Below are 22,477 nucleotides of genomic sequence, written 5' to 3' on the forward strand. Positions count from 1 at the left end.
GGGCCCTGAATTCAACTGCTCACAGCTCCTTCATCTCACAAAACAACTCCATGATCAGCCCTGAAGCCGAGCTGAAAATATCTGCGACTAATTAGAATTTTGTTTGGAAATGAAGGTAAGTTATTTGTGGCGCCGTAAAAATATTCCACCATGAGTTTACACTTTTAATTCCCATTCCATTTAATGAGAGAGCGAGCAGCCAGCGACTGCATTTGTACAACATGAAACCCAGGCCAAATTGGCCAGAGTGACCTTTTCAATTTTTTTGACTCACACCAAGCCAAGACAGCATCAGTGGAACAATTCACACAGTCTTGTTGAACTTCTTTATAAATACCTCAACTAAGTCAATGGCCAGTCATCCTTTGATATTTTGCCATTACAGTTAGAGCAGAGCAAAGTGAACGTCACCAATAGGAGGGGTCCTCAAAATGGCTGTGCAACTACACGAAAGTAAAGTTTTGATAGTCTGTCAGTCATTTAACTGCCAAGGCTCTGCAGAAGAACATTGCAACACAGAAACAGTAGGCAAGTGGAACCTCCTGCCATATATATATATATATATATATATATATATATATATATATATATATATATATATATATATTTATTTATTATTTTTCAAAGTGCTTTTTTTTCCTCTCATGATAACAAACTGGCAGCTGTGTGTCCAGAACACATCCTTCTTTTCATATACGTGACTGTTAACTGTGCTCCGCCTGTTCGCTGCCCTTTCTCTCGCATGGGTTCTTGGAAAAAAAAACATACATTTTAATGACGGGACCTATACATTGTGAGGGAAAAGGAAAATAAATTGCTGTTCAAAAGGAGATAATACTCCTGGCATTGTGGGATTGCGGAGGATTGGGCAGCTGTGTGGCCATCACCCCTACGCTGAGCCCAACCTGTTTAAATTAAGATATAAATAGCCTCATCTAGAGTAGTATTACCAGGGGTGTGCTTGAGTGCTCAGGCGCTAGCCTAATATATATGCATGTAGGTGTGTGTTTGTGTGTGCGACCTCATAAAGGAAACAGAGAGGAAAAAAAGAGCATGCACGTGACTATAGCGCAGTCTAGATGAATGCCACCTTGTGAGTGTGAGTGTGTGTGTGTGCGTGTGAGAGCGAATATACTTGTGACAGAGTGCTGGAGAAACCTAAATCCCACTCAAGTGTAAGGCAAATACTGGTAGCAGTGTGTGGTTATTGTATTTTCTTTGCTTGGATCCCAGTAAAGACCCCCAGACCTGCCTGCCTGTCACCACAGCCTTCCTGCCATAAGTGGCCAACGTTTCACAGAAGGCAAAACCCTGGCAAAAACCCACCGGTAAATTAAAAGAGGATTAGGGATGGCTGACACTTTGTGGCCTAATACTCAATTATTTTCGTAGCTTTGCGTGAATGGGGTGGTGAGGCGAGAGGTGGACGACTGCCATCAGACTTACTCACAGTTTTCATTTTGAAATTCGTATTTATCTGCTTTAAATGAGCATTGATGGTCAATAATTGGGCACCGCTATGTATAGTCTGCTCTCACAGACAAAACATTATGGCCATCGCCACACATTTCTTTGTTACTGTGCGCCCTTTATGTACAAACGTTTTGGACCAAAGATAAGAGCAACCGCTTCTTGTGGCCTGAAATTCCAGCAAACAACGTAAACAACGTTGGTAAACAACGTCTGTGTGTGTTCGACTGTTCATTGTGTTGCCCTTAAAAACCATCACAGCTCCCACTGGTGGTCATTCTTGGGCTCAACTGTCATCTCCAGTCACCATGACAGACAAAATGCTGTCTATCAAAAGAGGATGATGTGGCCACTTGCAATGTCAAAATTTTACTTTTCAAAGTGTGTACACTGGTAACGTTTACATCTTTCTCCCCACCACTGTTAATCTCATCTTGAAACTCAGGGCTGAGTTTGAAATACAAGTTTTATGTCCATACAAAATGAATCCTGTCTGTGAACATTGCCAATGGATGAGTTGCATGTTGGTCATTGTGGTATGAGAATAACAATGTAGGATACAATTACAGTGATTGGTGACAAAGACAGATTTTCTTTCTATTCAGGGATTCATTTTGCAGAACAGTTTGAAACGCATGGCTTGAGAGGACAGCCTGCCTTCCTGACAACAGTCTGATCATTCTGACACTCAGATTTCCCCTTCAACCAACCTCTCTGTTGTGCAATCATGGCGTTGTCTTTGAAACGCAGCAGGTTTCTTTTGATTCTGATGCACGACAGGCAGCTCCGGTTCGCTGCCTCTATGTGTTAGAGCTCAGTACTGTTGCTGCAGGGAACACTAACTGCACCGATGCCAATGTTTGCTAAGCTCATTAGCGGTTTGTATCAGTAATTAATAGGCATTATCAGTCGAGCAGGCTCCCGCTCAGAAGCCCAGTCTGCCTTTCTATAAAACAAAAGGGAGACAGTGTGTTCCGTCCCACTGCAGGACCCTGTATGGATCCTGCAGAATTAAAATCTGGCGCCAAGAACAGTGCCATCGTGTCCTACTTGACTTAGGTATTAAACATTTATTTTCCAGTTCAGCTGTTTAAACTACTTTTCCGTTTGGGATCAGAGCATCGACTTCATTTACCCCAAAAGTTATTTCCTTTACAAGTGTTTTCTGCTACAACATATAAGATGGTAATATTGATGAAAAAGGAGGGAAAAATTATTTACATTTTAAACAGAAATTATTCCTTTGTCATTAAAATTGTGATATTATTTATCTCTTTATATTGATTGTTTACTTATTTACTTTTTATGGTAAGAAATAAAATATATTTCACAGTGAATCACAGCGTAAAACTCAAAGCCAGGGTCCACATTCAGTTAATCATAAATAGCCGGCTGGAGATTGAGATTTGACTCACTGGCAATTCGCAGTGACCCCAAAAAAAGATCCAATTCATGTTCCCATGACCCATCAAGTGAAAATGGTTCAAGGTTTGACTGGCTGCTTTCAGATTATAGATATGTTGACTCTTACCTAGTTGTAGTTTCGGATTGTTCATTGAATATGTACCACAGTCAACCACCAACTTGGACTGCTACATTTTGGCCCCTTGCATGGGTGAGTTTTACGCCCCTGTTGTAAATGGAATTGGCAGCAGAGATTGGATGAGAAATTCACTTCTGCGCTACAAAATCCCACAACACTCCTGATTCACGTCGCAACTTTTTAGATGACACATTTCCAATATGATATCGGAAACACATACACTGCAGATCATTGCTGTTATAGGTACCCAGTGTATCTGCTTGTGCAATGTGTCCGGGCTTCCTCACAATAGTGACCAATATTTTTTTTTTCTTTTGATGGAGTCAGTGAGTGGTGTCCTGTCTTCGCGCCTGGTAGAAAGTGCCATCGAGTCCTCCATTTGACGTTTCCCTTACTCATTAAAAATTATCAAAAAAATGTGATCGTAACTGCCAGATGAGACGTCACCACCTGGCAGCAGCCCGGACTCACTCCACACATTTGGAATCCGCACTGGAGCTTGAGTAAAGAAGCATGTACGAAAGTACGGAACTAGCTTCCAATTGGTAATAAATAGTTTGCGGGAAATGGTTGGGATGATCTAACTTCTAGTGGGCATGAGGTGAGACGAGGTGTGACACTGTGGCAAAGTTATCAATTATCCAGAGCACAGTGGCGCTCTGGCTTCCCCCAGATCTGGTGTTAAATTAAGTTGTCAGCACTGTCTCTCCGATTTCCCTCATTACACCAGCAGACAGTGATGGTGTGTGACGGCCGCTCGGTGGAGCTACTCACCGGCTGCCGCCCCACATCTCGCCTGCAATTCATCAGCTTCTGTGCAACACTGGCTCTGGCTTGGTCCAGCGCACGCCGTGTTGCTCCACATCCAACCAGCCCGCCAAGCACCATGGCACCGGAGAAGGATCGGATCACCTTCCAAATATCCTTCACAGAGGACGTACTGGGGTGGACTTGTGCCCTGGCGTCTGAGGCAGCGATGGACCTACTCTGTCTGAAATTAACAAAAAAATAAATAAAGATAAAACAAAAATTCAGTGCTGAGGAACAGAGTGGAAACATTACCACTGTGATTCTGTTGTGTCAGGAACGTGAGCACGCACTGGCTCCCTCTGTGAGTCTGGGGGGCAGCTAACTTTCAGGCTAAATGGGTGAGAGAAGCGTCAAGGGAGAAGACAAAAAAGGATAACTAGGTGACAGAAATAATGGCACTGGAAAGCAGTAGGGTGCTAAGCTCCTGGTGTTTAAGTATTTATTTTCGATGAATAGTAATGATGGCACACTTACAAAGCACTTGTTTAATATGGAGAGCATTTGAGAGGAGGCGAGTATCAGCTCTGCGCTGCTTTAACAAGGCCGGCATGCTCCGAGTTGACCTCTGGGAGATGCGCGATCCTTTACCTCCGGCCCACATTCAGAAACACTTGCCGTCCCTTTATGCTGCCCATGCCTCTGTGCTAAATAAAACATTAAACTCTGAGATATTAACCCACTTATGAAAAAAAACTCTGTGATTTATGTCTATTTGGCTTTCAACGCTGCCCAACTGTTACCGCTGAGCCTGGAACCTAAATTATCCAGTGATGCTGTTTCACTCCAGTTCAGGGAATACGTGTTTCTTTAGTGCTTCAAAGACTTGATTGTGCCAACATGGTTTATTTTCCTCCACATTTTTTAGTTCACTAAGTCAGCGACACAACAGTCACCTTAAAGACCTTGAAAATGACATTTGTGTTGTACTTTTACACACAAAGGATCTTCAGGTGAATGCATCTAAACCCTTCAAAAAGGACTAAATAGCAAAGATGTCAAATGCTCTGAGCTCCAGTTAGAAAGCGTCACACCCATGCCAGTGTGTAACTGGCACAAATTCGAGCGACCATGGATCAAACAGTCGTAACCTCCTGTTCCAAAGATAAGCTGCAATCAGATCAGTCGGGGATCTTTTACCGCAGAGGAGAAAGTGTTTGTGTGGAAAAAGAGGAAACAGACGGGAAAAGGAAGCATGAGAAAGACGGAGAGGGTGGGAGCAATGTGCTGCTGGGGAAGTGCCTGAACGGAACCCTCGGGGGTGTCCGCGCTGAGCCCCTGCGCTTAATTGGGCACTCAAATGTTACCAGGTCCCATCCCAAACGACTTAAAGGTGACACATGGCCAAGAGTGGGAGCCGGGAGGCGCTTGTGGAGACAGGAAATGGAGCAGAGGGTTTAGCACCTCCTGTGGCCAAGTTTCTCTCTCCTCTCTCTTGCCATTTCTGTTTAGGACACAGATTGTGTGTGTGGTAGTGCGGAAGATAATGGAGCGAAAATATAACTCTTAATACGAACGCTGTGTGGAATATATCGCTTTATATGGAGAGAGAAGCGAACGCCGTTTTCTCTTGTGCGTGTGGCTGGCCGGCGCTTGCCCATTATAATATTGCTTCTGTCGAGCGGAAAAGCTCTGTAAAGAGCTCTGACAGAGAGACGGGAAGTGAAGTGCGTTTCTCATTTACAGAGACAAGGGCGAGCAAACAAACTAGAGCAAGTTGGGTGCAAATTCATAATTTTTTTCCAGTTCATCAAAGCCTCTGTCGGCTAATCCCTTTCTTATATAAATAGCTCTTTAGGGGGAGAGAGTAGCAGCGGCATAGAGCTCTAACCCTTCTGTCCCTGAAGCTACAGCCAGGATAAGCTGTGTGTTGGATTGGCACATCTAGCTGCTTTAGGCCTGCTGCTGCGCTGGCCGCCAGTACAGATGGAGGGCAGGGATGGGCAATGCCAGCTTGTCAGTCGGATTAAAACGACTCATTTATTCACTGAAGTATCGTGCAAAGCGACCAGGCCAACGCTGGGTGAGGGGATGAGGGAGAGTTGGGTCGAACAGCAGTGAAATGGGGGCAGCTTGGATGTGAGTGGAGGTCCGCAGCACTCTGAACCTTGGCTCCTCCGCTCGTTTCATCCCGCTCTCCTGCCTTTTTGCCGGTTGCTAATCTTTCTAGGGCTGCCAGAAGCCATTACCACAGTGTACGGAAGGCGGACTGCAGGGTGGCATCTCCTAGTGCCCGGGTGACAGATTGCAGCGCGGCAATGATGGCAGAGGAGTGGAAAGTGATTGGCTGCGATGGTCAGGAAGTAGGGGCCGAAGGAGGAGGCAGAGTCAGGGAGAGGATGACAAGACCTGGCTGCGTGACCTTTGCGATATAGAGCAAGTGACTTAATGGGGCAAGGGTCGTGCTTTAAGAGATGCTCGGCAGTGGTGGTCGCTGCGCTGAATGCGGGTGGAACATGGATGCCAGGTCAGAACTGAACCAAGGGGTTGCTGTCCTTCCTGAACCTTCGTGAGGACGAGTAGAGGACACCCAGGAATGTCAGTAGATTTATTCAAGAATTTTTCCTCGGGACAGATTTATCTTTCTAACCATACATGCAATGCAGAAGGTGATCATCAAGTCCTCATAGTCACTGTGGGGTGAAAGTCTGAATTATTTAAACCAGAGAGCGGTTTCGCTATTATGAAAGTGCCTCTCAAAATGATATCGCACAGATCTACGATTTTTAACACTATGACATTACGACGGCAGTCCAGGGCCTGCGGGCATCTGGCTCAGAATAGTTCAGCCTGACACACTGGAGCACTGTGTGTACACGTGTGTGTATGAGTGTGTGTCAAGAGGCATGAGGCTTGGAAGGGTTTATCGGGTCTAATTACTCCCGATAGCTGTAATTTACAGGTTGACAGCAGGAAGACCGGCAAGATTCACACTTCCTTGGGTCAGCATCTGTCGCCATTACGGCGCGGCGCATGCTGCCGGCCAGTCGCTGAGCGGGAGGAAACAGTAAACAACAAACGGTGTGTGACAGATTAGCAGCGCGGGCTAAAGGACCTTCTACTGACACATAATTTCTCTCGCTCCGCGAGTTTGTTTCACGGCAGCTGTCACCAATAAAATGCTTAAGAGGGAGCCAGGGAGGGGAGGTGATGGCAGCGAAGTTCGCCATTGTTCCTGGACCAATGAGGTGGGAGGAAGACCAGGCAAAAGACAGAGAGAAGCTTGACGAGCAAGAACTGAAACCAAGACTCCAAGAGAAATATTTCTGAATTTAAATGTAGATGTATCCTGGTATTTTTTATAATATATTTTATAAATGTCCTAAAGAGGAGCCCACCCATGCAGATGTGATTGAGAGCTCTCGCTCATCCCTTGTGGCCCTGTGTCTCGTGATTCCAAAGTGGAACCAGGTCGGTCCAGTGCCAAAGGGGGTCTTGGCCTGCTCCACTCTCTGCAGTCCTCCTTAGTGCCAATAAACTATCCGGCTAGCTCTGGCGCAGTGCTGGCAAAGCAACTTTTTCTTGACTTTGAAAAGGTGGACATCCTCCAAGGTGTTGCCCACTGTCTGTCAAACTCTTGGAAATAATCGATCAGAACTTGTTATTGTGTCATTTAGAAGATATGGGATTTCAGTTATCACCTTAGTTCCAAGATAGTCCTAACAGTCAAACAAATACAAAAGGCTGATCATCATCCACACAATTAACTCAATTATACACATTAAGAACGTGTGCTGTGCAGTATGATGTACGTATATTTGTCTTTCTAATCACACCATGAATCCTAAATCCAGCACCTTAAGTGGATATGACCAGATCAATCACTGGGAAGATATAAAGGTGGAGCGATCATCTATGACTTCTTTAAAGAATATTAAGTTCAGTCTAGTCACTGCATTGTGTCTTCAAGTTTTAGCGGCTCCCTGTATTAAACCTTGAATCCTCTTTAAATAAACTAATAATAAAAATCAAAGTTATGTTTTTAAACCCCAAAAGTAGTCGTTGTTACCACTTGTGTGGAGAAGAATACAACATTTACCTTGACTACCTGAATGTAAAGGAAGACAGGCTCCTAGTACAGAATGTCTTTTCAGAAGACAGGGCCTGGAATGGAGGCGTGTCCCTTGATCTGGCCCTGTCCTGTTCAATATCTAACGGGAGACTGCCTGGTGTCGCTCCCTGCCAACCTCCAGACATCCCGGACCTTTCTCATAAGTGCCATATGGACGACCCAGCCTCAGTACATTAACGGGACCTGAGCAGAGGAAAGAGCAGGGCCCCAGACCCCAGCCAGCCAGGCCTTCCCCTGGCACTGCCACAGGGCATGTCCTGCCCACTGCCAGATGCCCACACTGGGTCAGAGGACGCAACAGCCGCTGGCTGCCTGAGCAGGGTCGCCATGAGCCACAGGACCAAACCAGCCTCCATCCATCAACGTGAAACAACACCAAGTGAGTCAAGTGTTGCGCAGCCTCTATGTAAATGCTTTCTTTGCTCCCTACGGCTCCAGCGTTCAGTTCAACGGAACTGTACTGTACATTTTGGAAAATGGATGAAAATATGAGTTGCTCCCCTCAACAAGATATGATGATGCTCTCCTCTCCCTATGGTCCACATTGGTCACACTCATGGCTGTGGGCCAAATTGGGCCTCCCAAATAATTTATTGCGGCCCACAGGAACTCAAAGTGCAGTGAAGCGCTCAAGAACAGAAAATAATGTTGATATCATGACCTGTAAGGATTAGCGTTCAAGACAGGCCTGCAAGTGGAGAATACACATTAAATGTCAATAATTGAAAAACTCTTAAAAATTGATTCAGGTAAAGGGAAATTTGATGAAAGATGGGAAAGCGGATGAATGTCTGTGTTTCAAGAAGGAAATCACACTGTGAGCAAGGTTCTATACAGAGAGTCGCTCGACTAAGCCAACAGCCCGATTAAGCCGTAGAGTCCAATTGTGTCACGTTCTCCCAGTTTACATGCAGTAGAGAGAAAGTCCAATTACTGGGTAATATGCCTTCATGATGAGGGGTGGCCCTGGGAGCTCTACAGTCCTTCCAGGGAAGCTGACAGTCAAAGAACAGGCAAAGCTGACAGGTAGCGAGGAGCCATTTGAGACTATTATATTGTAAGTCTGTACACAGCATCGTGCTGACCTATCAACTAGTTTAACTCAAGAGTCAGGAACAAAAAATCAAGACACAGTCGTCTTGGTATTGCAAGAATGATCGATGTCGAGTAACTAAGGCACAGAGTCACGCTTTTGATCACCACACGTTACTCTAACTAACGTAGCAACCATGCTAACAGTTGCTAACATGGTAATGTTGTCTCCTAAAACCAACAAACCATGTCCTCTTCTTGTGAGAACAAACTACCAAAACACACTGCTGAAAACGTGGCTGAAGAGAAATGTACACATTAGCAGAGCAGCGTCATTGTGACTTCCAAAACGCAGCTGATATCAGGTTTATCATGTGGTCACTGCAGACATTGGCTAAGACCGAGGAACACCCACACTGCATTAGGTTTCGCGCACGACTTCTCTTTTGTATCGGTCATTATATACTGCAACAATTCAAAAGAATGCCATTTACAAACTGGTAAATATGAATTTTGTTCTGCCCACAGAGTAGTGTTTGAAAATGTTGGCCCCTGCAGGAATGCATCACTCTGTCACATTGACCTCTACAGCACCACTCTTGTTCCCCTCAGTCACCAAGAAAACATTGATCCTCAGGAGCACAAGGGCATGATGACGTGAGGCTGACAGTTGTCCACAGCACCAGGTGGCGGAACCCCACAGGCTCCTACATTTGACTCACACTGTTGCTTTTCCACCGTGACATGTGTGGAGAGCAAAGTGTCTATATGAGCAGAGATTAGAATACCGCGTTCTCCAGCTGATATTAAGAAGCACACACTGTGTGAGGGGAGTTAGCACGCACTCAAGCACAAGCACAAGTAATTAAGCCGCTCACCGAGTGAAAGTGAAACATGTTCCTGCTGTCCAAACACAAGATCAATCCAAACGTACTGTTTCATATCTGTTGCCTGAACTTTCCAACAGGGGACAACAGAGACACAGTCTGCTGCTTTTTGGTTTGAATATGAATATCATCCTAAATTACTTTCCAGTTAGTAAATAATGATGATAATGATTATAATAGCTGCTGTTGTTTCTCACTTATTCCTGCATACCCCTTATTTTAGTTGATCTTTTATTACCGAGTTAAGCAGATAAAAGCTCAAGTTTGTGTTGTGTGTCTCAGTTGGTGACTCTATGAATCTCCACTTTTGTGTTCTTTCCTGCATCACCTTCTACTTGAATGACATTGAGCCTTTTGTTTGATGAAGAACCTTGATATGACCCTTAAATACAAAGTCAAGACACGTCAAAGGTTCCATAAGTGACGTCATAAAATCATAGTTTTCCAATTCCAGCCGACATAGATGTCATCAGCCCATTGAATGACTGTTTTCATAGTACATGCTGTATCTCCGAATCATATGATCCACCACCATCAACTACGCCACCTACTGTCAGCCAATACAAGAAGGTTTTTTTCCCCTCTCAGTGGCTTTACATGGAGCTTCTTTCATGTTTCGGCTTGTAGATGTTACCCCCGCCGACACTGGCAGAAAGGTTTTTCATGGCCAGTTGACGGCGGTACTAGCCGGCTGGTCCATCGAATGAGATTATCACAGTTGCTGAACAAATGGAAGGTGCCATTCAGTGGACTGATGCCATCCGTATGGAGTGCTGATTCAGTGGCGCATTCATTTGGATGACACCTAGCAAGCGTTAGTTCAAAAGGCTGTTCCATGCATTTGAGACTGGGAAGTTGTGCGACCACAGCAGAAGCAGCTTGGCACCAGGCTTCCTGCCTGGCCTTCAGAGTACCAGTGTAACTAGCAACAAGGTGTTTTCTTCTCACTACACAGAAGATTTTCCTCTGATTCTGACACACTGTCGCCCTGACCTTTAACAGGTGACTGAAAAACCCAGCAGGAAACTAAACCACAGGTCAGGGTGGGCTTCCGTCAGTACACACCGATGGTCTCTCAATGCACCACATCTTTGAGCAACGCATGTTAGAGGCTGTCAGAATGTTCAAAGACGAGGGGCGGGGGTGTTGTTTCCACATCCCCCCCCATGCCCCAAGGACGGCACTGGAAGGCAGAGGCACGCTGATTGAGAGCAACACCTGTCAGGTGAGGCTTTCGCAGTTGACGGCGCAGAAGGAGCGGCAAGTCGACTGCTAATTTCTGATGCGGTGACCTGCAGAGCCCCGCTGGTCTCCAGAGGGAGAGCGCCAGGAGCCTGAGCTTCCAGGCCTGCTAATGTCTCCCTGAACAGAGTGAAGCATGCTGATATGCTCTAAATACATTTCATTATCATCATCATGATTATATCACTAATTGTGTGTAGTGGGTAATGCGCTGCAGCAGCCCCCTCCTGGGAGGTGTCTGAGAGACTGAATGATTAAAACATGTATGATGAAGCATGCATCAAAACCTCCCTGCGGGCTCCCTCGCAAGATACATGTAAGCAGCTCAACTGACACTTGGAACCAGCCAACAGCAGAAGATGGGGTCTGCTGAGGATTGAGGGGGGGAACCTGCAGGCAATAACAACAGAGCGGGTGGATATTGAAGATGGAAGGGATTGACCCGGGGTGACCTGCAAACCCAAACCACACAACACATACAACTAAATAATTCCACGACAAGACGGCCGAGGCCCATTCTTAAATCAGACCACGGCTTCTTCGGCCTGTTTCCATTTTTATATGCGCTTGACAGGAGAGGACAAAGTTTTTGTGACAGCATTTGATGAATGTTTAATCCAACATTCATACATGGTGGTCTGGGATTGAGTCCCCAGTTAAAACCCAGCAAAGACACACAGCAGGTGTCTGAAATATTCATTTACTACACGCTTCATTAAGAATGAAACACACCATGGTCCCCGTTCATTTATTCATCCCGATTATTGAAACAAAAGACAGAAAAAAGAGACGCTTAAAACATGGCGGGTACACTATTCTATATTTGTCTCGCAGATTTGTAACAGTTTGTTTTGTGACAAATAACTGCGCCTGATGAAATCCTGCTGTCATCTCAGTGAGAGTCAAGCAGCTCCTGCACGACGAGCTTTCATCTGAGGCCTGTGACAAATCACTGTCTGCCTGGGACTCGCTCGCTCCACACACACCGCTGCGGCAATTTGACCCGTGACCTCTCCAGGAGCTTGTGCATGCTGGGAAATATGCGAGCCATCAAGTGAGGCTGGGACGGTTCTCATATTTTTATTAATGGCAACTGAAATCTGACAAGAAAATGTCGCTCCTGGTGAAGAGTGACCGGAGGCAGATGTCAGTCTTGTCACGGCTGTTTCCTCTCGGAGCCTTGGGTGTCAGGGCGGTTTCAACAAATCTCTATTTTATGTGTGTGACACGTGGATTCTTAAAACAACCTCATGGAGATCCCTCACGTTTTGACTAATCTGTTCTAATGACAAGAACTGTGTTAAGCACTGACCTCAAGCAGAGCGTCACTGGAGTAAAAACACGTAAAACATTGCTTTTAAAGTGAGTTTTTTTAAAAAGCCTTTTGGAATTAATCACATAAGTAATAATAAAATACAGAGGAATAATTGAATCTATACAATCCATGGAGCGCAAGAGGAAGTAACAACTCATTTTAAGTTCCTTTTTCAAGAACAGTCACAGCTCAAGCAAGCAAAACAGAAACCATGGATCAGGCTAGGAAATGCTGGAAGAGTAGTCAGCAAAACAGAAAGATGCACTGCAATTTAACATGTGAACACCAGGGTGGGTAAGTAGAAATACTGTCTGGGAAACGCAGGTTAAATGTGAGAGTAAATACAAGTGATAAGACCCAGCCCTCTTTTTTCATACTGGGCCGACAGCAGACGCTCCAACGCTCTCTTCTGACCCTTCAAAGATTGAAAACCAGACATTATCATTTAACACGAACAAGTAAAGACAAAACCATTGTCTTTGGTTTAGAGTGACTTTGATGCAGTATCCTGCATTAAAGGAAGCTTAACACTCAGTGGACATGTCACCAACAACTGCGACAGAAACAAAGCATACCTGACTCCGGCTTCTTAGCTGTCAGCGTATTTCATGACGGAGGGAGAGCATACAATTAAAACTGTTCCATCTAAACTGAATTTATGCGAAGCATGTGTTGCTAATTACCCATTCATGTATCAGAGGACAGGAGCAGGGATAGTCTTGACACACTGAGGGGGAAAGTGATTGGCATTCAAGAGAAGAAACCAGTTCAAAGGACAACATTTCAGAGATCAGGGACGCTATTTCCCACATTTGATCTGTGCAAGCACTGACAGCTGCCAGGTCAATGACTGCAACAACCCAGTCTGCATAGAAATTATCAGCTCCATGTTAGCGCTGAAGAACGAGCACCTGTGTCTCCATCTGGAGGAGTCCTAGCTCATGAGCACTTTACAAGGAGACGAGAGGAACTCTGGTCTGAGCACACGACGACGACAAGAGTCTGAGCACTCAAAAAAAATGTAATCGCTGAAAAAGAAATCATTTCATTAGACATCAAGAGCTGCAAAGTTTGCTTGTCTTGAAATAGAATCAAGTCACAGTGATGCACTGCTTTTCAAATTAAGGTACAATTTAGAACAACAACAAATAAACATTCATAGATATAGAAATTGTTGTTGCGCTACAAAAGTTTCATGCGTATCAAATACTAGAAGTGTGCCATTATCAAGTTTGCCATAAAATGAAGAGCTAATACACACATCCTTTGTGACCCTTTCTTCCACTGTAACATGTTGATGCATTTATTTATTTTACTTTATATCTGAGTTGTTTACGGATTGTTTCACTTTCCCATCTAATGTTAAGGTAAAATGTTGCTTTGTTTTAAAAACAGCACTTCAATAACAGTTCACGGCCTGTATTTAAATAACTTGCGATATTTAAAAAGAATATTCCCCGAATACTTTATTTTGTTTCTCACAAATGGGAACTCGCGTCCGGTGACGTCACTTCCTCCGCTCAGCAAACATGGCTGCTCTCAGTGCATCAGACCTGCAACAGCAGCCAAGGCTGGTGGAGACAGAAGACCAACCCATGGAAGAGTTTCACTTCAGTGCAGGGTCGCGGAGAGAGCCTGTCGTTACTCTGCTCTCTCCGGTGTGCGGGCTCATGCCGCTATGCTGGTCGGAGGACCATCGGCTAGCTGTTAGCACCCTCGCCTCCCTCTCAGTGCTTGAGCTGCTCTGTGACGTCAACAGCAACAAACAGGAGCTGATCATCCACCGGACTTCAATTCGCGTGCCAGAAAATGTTCAACAGTTAAGGGTAAAACAGGTTTTTATTCTTATGGCGCTACAAGTCAGAATGCGTGTGCCCGGACGTCCACTGGTCTTATAAACGTGCTGGTTTACCCAAGTGGAAGCAAGTGCTTCCCCATCCTTTTCAGGATGTGACCTTGTGACCTCTTCCACATAATGTTTAAAATACGTACTCGAGTTCAAGTTAACTACGGTGTCCTGGAAGTGATATGCTTGACTGTTTTTCTGTGTCAAGATAAAAGTTTTCTGGAGATAAATTTTCTCTCGTGATCACCGGATTTTGTGAATAAATCTCTATATACAATCAGTCAATTGTGGTAGGACTAGTCCCATGGACCGAGAGGTTGATCTGCTTTTTTCCATTTAGGTACGATTCACACGGAGTCTGTATAGCTTACACACATACGGTATTGTTTTGAGTAGAAGGCACTGGATCAGATGCTTTAATTCAAGCGCAGCGACTTATTCTATATTCTGATTTGCAGATTGACAACGTTGCCGAACTGTTACGAAGCCATCGGAGACATAGTGGTTACAGGTGGATATATAATTAATGCTTTGACAGAGAGGCAGTTACGCATGCACTGACATTTACGATTGTATCTAGAGATAAAAATTATCTCGAGATATCTTTAATCACAAGATGAAAAAAATAGACTCATGCATGTCACATCCAATAAAATAAACACATGCATAACTTCCAGGGCTCCGTCTTTAACATCTGTTCCTCCTCATGTTAGTAATGTGTCCACGAATCGAACAACTTTCAGAAAGGCCTCTTTTCCAAACAGCCAATAAAGTTGTTTTTATTCAACCATTTTATGTAAGTGCTGCCATTTATACAGGGTTTTGGTGAAATGTGGCGCCGCCTGTTCATGGTCTTTGCCCCCTGACCTATGTAGCACTATAAGTATAGTTATTGTCATCATGGAATTGAATTAGTAGCACCTGACAAGTAAATCCAGTCTACTTTTATCTCGCGATGTTGAACATTAATACATTATATTGAATTGTCTAGGACAAAATAGGAAAACTGAAAAGTATTTAAGTCTCAGCCCACATGTAGGACATCTTTCCTCACATGTATACAGCTGCACGGTGGCTCATAATAAAGTGTTTGGTGTAGAAAAAACTCAACATAATTTATATTGATTTGAACAGTTCACAGTGGCTGCTGTCGGAGACTTGAGTGTGTACGACAGAGGCTGTGCCTCTCCCTACTACTTCCCATAATATAATATTCAAATACAATGTGTTTGTTTCCTGATGAATTGTGTCTCATACTGCTACATTATTTCACATGTGCTAATTGCCTGCCGACTGTGTCTGTTTCGATGTTGTTGTCTTTGATGAATTTACACGGGAATGATCGATATCAGAACCATAAAACAAAAACATGATGGGAGAACTGCTCTTGCTCCAGCGGCACTGGCATGTGGACAGTATTTATAGTGTTGTCCTTGTCCCCAATCACAGCCTGGAGGAAACGTCATGGCTGTTTCTTAATGTTTTAAATTAAAAGAAAGTAGCAAAAGGGACATTTTCTTCACATTGTTCATGAATGATCTCTGTGTTATGTGGGGTGTGTCAACTTTAAGATGATTCATTTCCGACAGTAAATCGCAATTTCTCTCTTTCTTAATTACGTTTTGCAACTATATTTACAATTGTCAACAATTCTGTTGACTATAAATTGATATTCAAGTTAAAGTGAGGAAATAGTAGCCTTTTTTCCGATGTATTTCACCATGTATTGACGTAATTATTTTCCTTATTTTCATATTTATTTTTACAACAATTTCTACAGGTTTCCCTTTGTCTGTCATTATTGGTCTCCATTAAAACACGTATTTCCAGCCTTTTTTACCTTTTAGATTTCATAATTAGACCAACCTTAATAAGACATCCCTTTTTTTCATTTTTAAAAGAGGTTTGATTTTGTCTGCCTCCTCAATACAGTATTTATGTGTGTATCAGGTGTATTATTATTCACATTCCTCATCACTATTTGATGTTTTGTTTTTTGTCTTTCTAGGTTGAACCAGTCAAGGAGCTCTCGAAGGCCGTGCAGAAGTTTTCCTGCCATGCTGACCCCACTGTGAGACAAGTTTTTTTGGCAGACACAGTGCTAAATCCACATGTGGGGATACAAAAGGGGATCAAATACACCAGTTGGTCTCCATTTGGCTGTGATGCCAACGGACGCTGCCTCCTGGCGTGCCTCACCTTTGACCACAGACTGACCATCCACAACAGCCAAAAGCGTCATGAATGGAACTTGCTCATCAATCTCACTGACAAATACTCTCAGAGGCTGGAGGATCAAGGATATGCCAAGAAGGACAATACTCCCCCAACGGTTGGCCTCAACGACTTGGACGAATTGCGACGGCGGTATGCGATGCAGACGCCTCTGAAAATGGAGTGGTCAAGAGTTTACACTGTTAAACAGTTTCAGCCGAACAACACCTGCATCAACGTAGAGATGGTGCTGCTCGCCGTATTGATGGAGAACGGCAACGTTGTTCTGTGGAAGTTTATGTTGCCTTTTGTGAACGGTGATGACGTTGTGTTCTATGATGTTGTTGAATCTGGGGTGTCTCGACCCAGTGATTTGGCCTGGTGGGAGTATGAGAGTCCAGAGCGACGGATGAGTGGCCTGATCATCGGAAGCATGGCGGGTCCAATAAAGATCGAACCAGTCAGTCTTTCCGGCGTTAAGGGATACTTCACTGTCAAACATCCTGTCGTCCTGTGGAAGGAGAGCGATGAGCTCGCAGTGGAAAACATCAAATGTATTCCAGTGGTCCACCCGGTCCACAAAACATCTTGCAGCCTCATCGTCGCGACCCGCAGCTGCTATGTCTTCTGGTGTTTATTGGTGATATCGCCCGCTGGACTCAATGTTCTCAACTCTCACGTGGCTGGGCTCCACTCCCTCCCCATCCTCTCATTAGCGGTCAGCATGCAGGACTATACAGTGTATACATGCTCCATGGATGGGTGGATTAAGAAGTTGACTCCCACTTTTACAGAAACTACGATACAGTTTGACCAAGAAGACTTCACGCAACCCGAAAGTCTGGCAGACAGGCGGATACATGGGATTGCAGTGAGTCACAATGGGGCATATATTGCAGTCATCAGTGCACAAGGTATGGTCAACAATATTCATCCAGTAATTCGAACATACCAGGTGGACTTCATCACTTTAAGAACGCCCGACATGGCAGTGTCAGCAATCCTGAATTCCCCATCACAGAGCTTGTTCAAGGTGGCAGACTTGCTAGATCTCTTGCGGTGGAAGATTTTGAAAACCAAAGCTATTCCAGCATCACTGCACGAGGAGCTGGAGAAGAGGATCCAGGATGAGGACTCACTCTACCTGTGGCGTTTTAAACTGTTCCTCCAGCGAACGCTCCACCAGTCGCTTCAGAGCCCGTTCATTGAGAGCACGTTTGCAGGGAAAGACTGCAAGATGTTCGCCCAGGACGACGAAGAGGAGGAGGGTGAAGGTGCTGCACAGGAAGAAGTGGAGCCTGCAGGATGTGATGGAAAGGTGGACTGTATTTCTGAAGAGCAGGGTCTGGTTAGCGAAGTGGAGAGCCACCTCCTGAGAGAGAATATGAAGAAGGTGCTCGGGATGGTTTACCTCAACACATCTGCTCCTGGGAACACAAGCATCCCAACCTGTGGCCTTGTTGACTACCTCTCAAGAGACGCCAGCGACAAAACGGCAGAGGTAACACACAGACACGCGCACCTGGCGGAAAACCCCACTTATGTTTAGTCATTGTTGTACATTTGCCCTGAGCTATGTCTTCTGTGGCTTATGAGTTGATCAGGAAATGATGCAGCGCAACATGAGCAAGTGTCCAGGACCTCTGATGAAGTTACGTTTCTGTATGTAGATTTCTTTCATGCTTTTTGCACCAATGGTGCTCAGGTTAATTCACAATAAATCCAAAACTACTCATCTAATAACCTGGGAATCCCCAAAGTATACTGAATGTCAGTGAGCGATGGTTATTGTCCACATGAAAGTGTACGCACTGTCTTTGTTGCAAATTGATTTTGGCTGTTGCAATGCAGTATGGGACTTGCAGTTTGAACGGATCATTTAAAATAGTCATCATACATTGACGTTACAGGCCGCTGATATTATTGCTGTGGACCAGATGTGGCCCACAGGCCTCAGGTTTGATAACAGTCAAAGTTATTTTAGGTCTCGTGGCATTTTGGTACATTGTCAAAAACCTGATATATGGAAAATATCAAGTTTGTGAGACAAAAATGGAGCAAAGTCAGAGCTAGAAAATGGAATCAATGTGAATGAATATGAGGAGGAATACTCAGTTTCTGTGAAGGTGGGAATTGTAAATGGAAAAAAAAAGAGTTTTGGGATGGAGCACTTCAAATGTGAAAAATAATTTCACCGAATAGTGATGAAAATAGGTAGGACACGAGTGAAGGTGGATATATTGATGGAGACATTGGTGCTGACCAAAAAAGCAAAGTTTTGTTTGTGTTAGCAGGATGGACACAAAGTGGCAGATAGACATGGCACAAAGAGAGATGGGATGCGAAGGAAGCTAAGGAATGATAATGCACAGACCGAATTGCTGGACGACATCTGGAGGCAAAAGCTGCTTTTGAAAACATTAAAACTACACCTTTGTAATGAATGAAAGTAGGACTTATCATCTGGACGCTCTGTGTCTTCCCTTCTTTGCCCAGGTGCTGATAGGTCACATCAAGAAGAAGCTGAACAGGCAGACGTTCCCAGAGCGGTGCTGCCTGTGTGAGGAAGAGTTGCCCTTCACTGACCACAAACAAGGAATCTGCTCAAATGGCCACATGTGGCTCAGGTACAGAGATGAGCAGTGATTTCTCCAGATCTAATCCTGTAAAGACGTCTTTTATTAGCTTCAGCCTGGAGGTACTGATCCTGTCGCTCGGGCTGACGCGACCCGGATTGAATCTTAATGCCAGGCATCTTATTTGATGGTTTATTTATCCGGGTGGAGCTGTAATCATGCTGTGTACCTTTGCTATTTACCCGTGTGCCACCGGTGTTGGAGCACTAATACTGACTGTCAGACACATCATGAGTCCTCTGTCTGTGGTCGGTACAGACTTGTACCTCAGCCCTGCTCGACTTTCCTGTGTGTCTGAGTGTTCTCTCTCCTGGTCGCATCCAGGTGTGTGTTGTCATACCAGGCATGCCAGACGCTGACGTTCAGACGCTGCCTCCTGCAGGATAGTGTCGCCCGGCTGCCAGAGCCCGAGGGTAAGCGCCACTCTCCATCTCCCTCCACCACCGCTTCACAGCCGCCTGCTGCTGTCAGCGCCGTCCTCCTCCTGCTCCGTCACTCAGCGCTCCTGTCTGTCAAGAACACAAACAATTAACCATCTTAAAAGTGTCAGGTTTCACTTCAGGATAAAGTGAAATGATGAGTTACTCACTTAACAGCTTTTGAAATAAAGTTGTATTTAAATAGAAAAAGAGAAGTAACTGTGTCCAAAAACATTTGTTTCATCTATTATTAGTTCTTGTCTGTCTTCATTAAAAGTTGGAGGCAAAATCACAAGTCAGACAAAAGGACTAATATTAAAACAGAGAGGATCTGACTGAGCTGGGTGTTGGTAAGAATCCCTCACAGGCTTTGACAAAACCGGTGTTAGTCATAACTTCGGTAAAGTTACTCCTTATTAATGAGTGATAACTTCTTGTCATCAACCTCGTAAATGTCTAACTAGTTTTTTAAAAAAGTGTTCAACATGGATCGACGTTTACTCCAGCTGTGCCGCAGACATGGCTGACCATGTTTGGAGAAGAAAGTAGTCAATGAAAATGTTTGTGTTTCACTTCTGTAATTTCAATGTAGTAGCCATCACATCCACAAATCAGTTCTCTACATCCTTGACACAGCTGTGACAAACAATGTGCACCAGAGAAAGAGCACTTATTTAGGAAGACATTTTGGATAATTCATTGTTAGAGCAAGTCAACCAGCTATAGAAAATTAAATGCTTCATTAAATCATGGTTGTTTACTTTAAAAGGTGTGTCCTTTAGGTTTAGCAATAGCATCAATATCTTATCTAATGAGCTGAATGTGTAACTACGATCAGTTATGTAACGGAGCAGCTCTCTCAACCTTCCATTTTCAAGTAGGTGACAACCCACCTCCACCGGAGCAGCTCCTGTGTTACATTTGTCATTGTGACTCACTGTCTTTATGTCATGAAAATACAACAACAATGCAAGTGATACAACATCATTTCTAATGTGAGTTTCCATAAGGGTGAAAATAGTGAAGACTAGAGCCATCTTGAGTTTGGACATGTGAGCTTGTGTGTTAATTCTTTTCTTTTGCTGCCAGATCCCGAGTGGATCAAGAAGATCCTGCAGTCGCCATGCGTGCTCTGTGACTCTCCACTGATCTGAAACACCGTGAAAACGCAGAACCTCTGGGCGACAGTCGGAGTTTCCCGCAGCGGTCCAATCACGGCTGTTACTTTAGAGCTTATCTATTTTGTTCAGTTTTTCCACTTTATATTTGTGTCTTCAAAGAGCAAATAAAAAGCTTTGATTATATTTTGGGCTTTTTTTTTTCCTGTGAAACGGCTCCCCTGAAGCTTCTGAGTTTGTATTTCACTGAGGTAAATCATCGTGGACTGAAACTTTACAGAATGAGCCGAGACAAAGTTTTCTAAGGTGGTTATATCTGGAGTCTTTCATTATTCAGGAGGACTTCAGGGCACCATAAATAAGTTCCCTCATTTCCCTTATTTCCGCTTGTATTTTCAAACCTTTGGTGTAGTTTTGTAGCAAGTAAGTGGAACTTACAGTGCTACTCCTATTTTTTTCTTTCTTTTTGAGCACAACAAATAATACACTCCGAATAAAACATACTTTGTATAAAAAAAAAAAAAACTCGACGTACCTACTTTAATTGGCAGCGTAAAACAATTTCTGAGCCCCACGAAGTAGAGGAGAAGGGTGGTGCTCAGTCATTCTCTCAGATGAGGACTTCCGCTAATGTAAACGCAGAATAGAAGCGGCGAGGAGGATGAGATGAGGGAGAGGCAGGAAGAAAGTGAAAAGTGTGCTTAAAAACCCGGCGCGGTCCCTCCCACGGGAGCGGCTCCTAATGAGATTCAGCAGTAATGAGGGACAGAACATGGTGCCAGATGTGGATCTAATTCTAATCAAGGAGCAGCGTGTGGCTGCGGTGGGGGGCTTTATAGAGCATATTGTTAAATACAACTTAGCCTTTATTCATATTTGGAGAGAACAAGGGCCGCATGAGGGGATACAGCCCTGCCACATGTTCCCCTCCCCTCACCGATTCCCTTGTAGTGGAAGCGCAGAGGTCAGCCGATGCGATCAAAGACCAATCTGGACCTGAGAGACTCAGCCAGCAGCACCGGCTCCTCTCATCCCTGCTCCCGCTCTCAGGGCCCGGCAGAGGTGGGGTCCGTCCCCCCTCTTGTGTCACCAGAGATGATAGCCTGCCCCCGGGCCAGCAGAGAGAAGGCCGGTCTGGAGTCATGAAAGCAGACCTTTTTTATGTTTCCATTCTTCTGCAGCCCGGTGTCAGCGTTTACTGGACCGATATGCTGACCATTTGAAGAAGAGGCTCTCTTTTTATTTGACTAGAAAGTGAATATAAGATAGGATCCAAAGCACAGCAGCCGTGATTTTGAGATGCTTTGCAGCTGGTTGTAGAAGAATAAGCAGAGGAAACTTGGAGGAAAAAGTTTTGACTGCACTTTTTACCTTTTTTATGTGCAGCAAGTTGTGCAGTTTGAGATGGCATTTCAGCACAGCATAGCAAGCGGCTATTAGGAATTAAAGCCAAATGAACGACAATGGAAAGAGTCAGGATTTCCGTATCCAATGTCAATTTTTTAATTACTTTTGTACATTTTATGGACTATGATACACTCCTAATGCGCATTTATATATATATATATATATATATATATATATATATATATATATATATATATATATATATATACGTTTTATTCTACTTAATAATATTTAAAAAAATAAAATAATAATAACAGAATAATTGTGATGATTAACATTCATGTTTGCGTTCATATAATCAAAAAAATAATAGGATTACAAATTAAATAAATAATGCATGAAAGCAAATTACACATAAAAAATCTGGACACATTTGTGATTTCCCGTTTTTCAATGATCATCATACCATTTTTCATTAAAGCACCACTATGGACGACGCGAAACTTCTCTCAAAGTCAAACACAGAAGA

The 22,477-nt window shown here is 44.1% G+C and overlaps 1 protein-coding gene and 1 long non-coding RNA gene across 2 annotated transcripts in view; one reads left to right on the forward strand and one right to left on the reverse strand.

Annotated features, from left to right (window-relative positions):
* Positions 1-19,397, reverse strand: part of LOC128752335 (uncharacterized) — a 36,329-nt gene extending 16,932 nt beyond the window's left edge. Inside the window, exons 1-2 of the long non-coding RNA XR_008413653.1 lie at positions 4,076-19,397; positions 3,788-4,004 (exon numbers count right to left, since the gene is read on the reverse strand). This is a non-coding gene — a long non-coding RNA (uncharacterized LOC128752335). The remainder of the gene's footprint in view (positions 1-3,787; positions 4,005-4,075) is intronic.
* gtf3c4 (general transcription factor IIIC, polypeptide 4) lies at positions 13,856-20,566 on the forward strand. The gene is made up of 4 exons (XM_053853440.1): positions 13,856-14,194; positions 16,223-17,929; positions 18,925-19,055; positions 19,389-20,566. Exons 1-4 carry the CDS (start codon positions 13,898-13,900, stop codon positions 19,594-19,596), a joined length of 2,343 nt encoding a protein of 780 aa, XP_053709415.1. The 5' UTR covers positions 13,856-13,897; the 3' UTR covers positions 19,597-20,566.
* Positions 20,567-22,477: the final 1,911 nt, after the last annotated feature.

Source organism: Synchiropus splendidus, chromosome 1, assembly GCF_027744825.2.
Source record: "Synchiropus splendidus isolate RoL2022-P1 chromosome 1, RoL_Sspl_1.0, whole genome shotgun sequence".
Taxonomy (NCBI): domain Eukaryota; kingdom Metazoa; phylum Chordata; class Actinopteri; order Syngnathiformes; family Callionymidae; genus Synchiropus; species Synchiropus splendidus.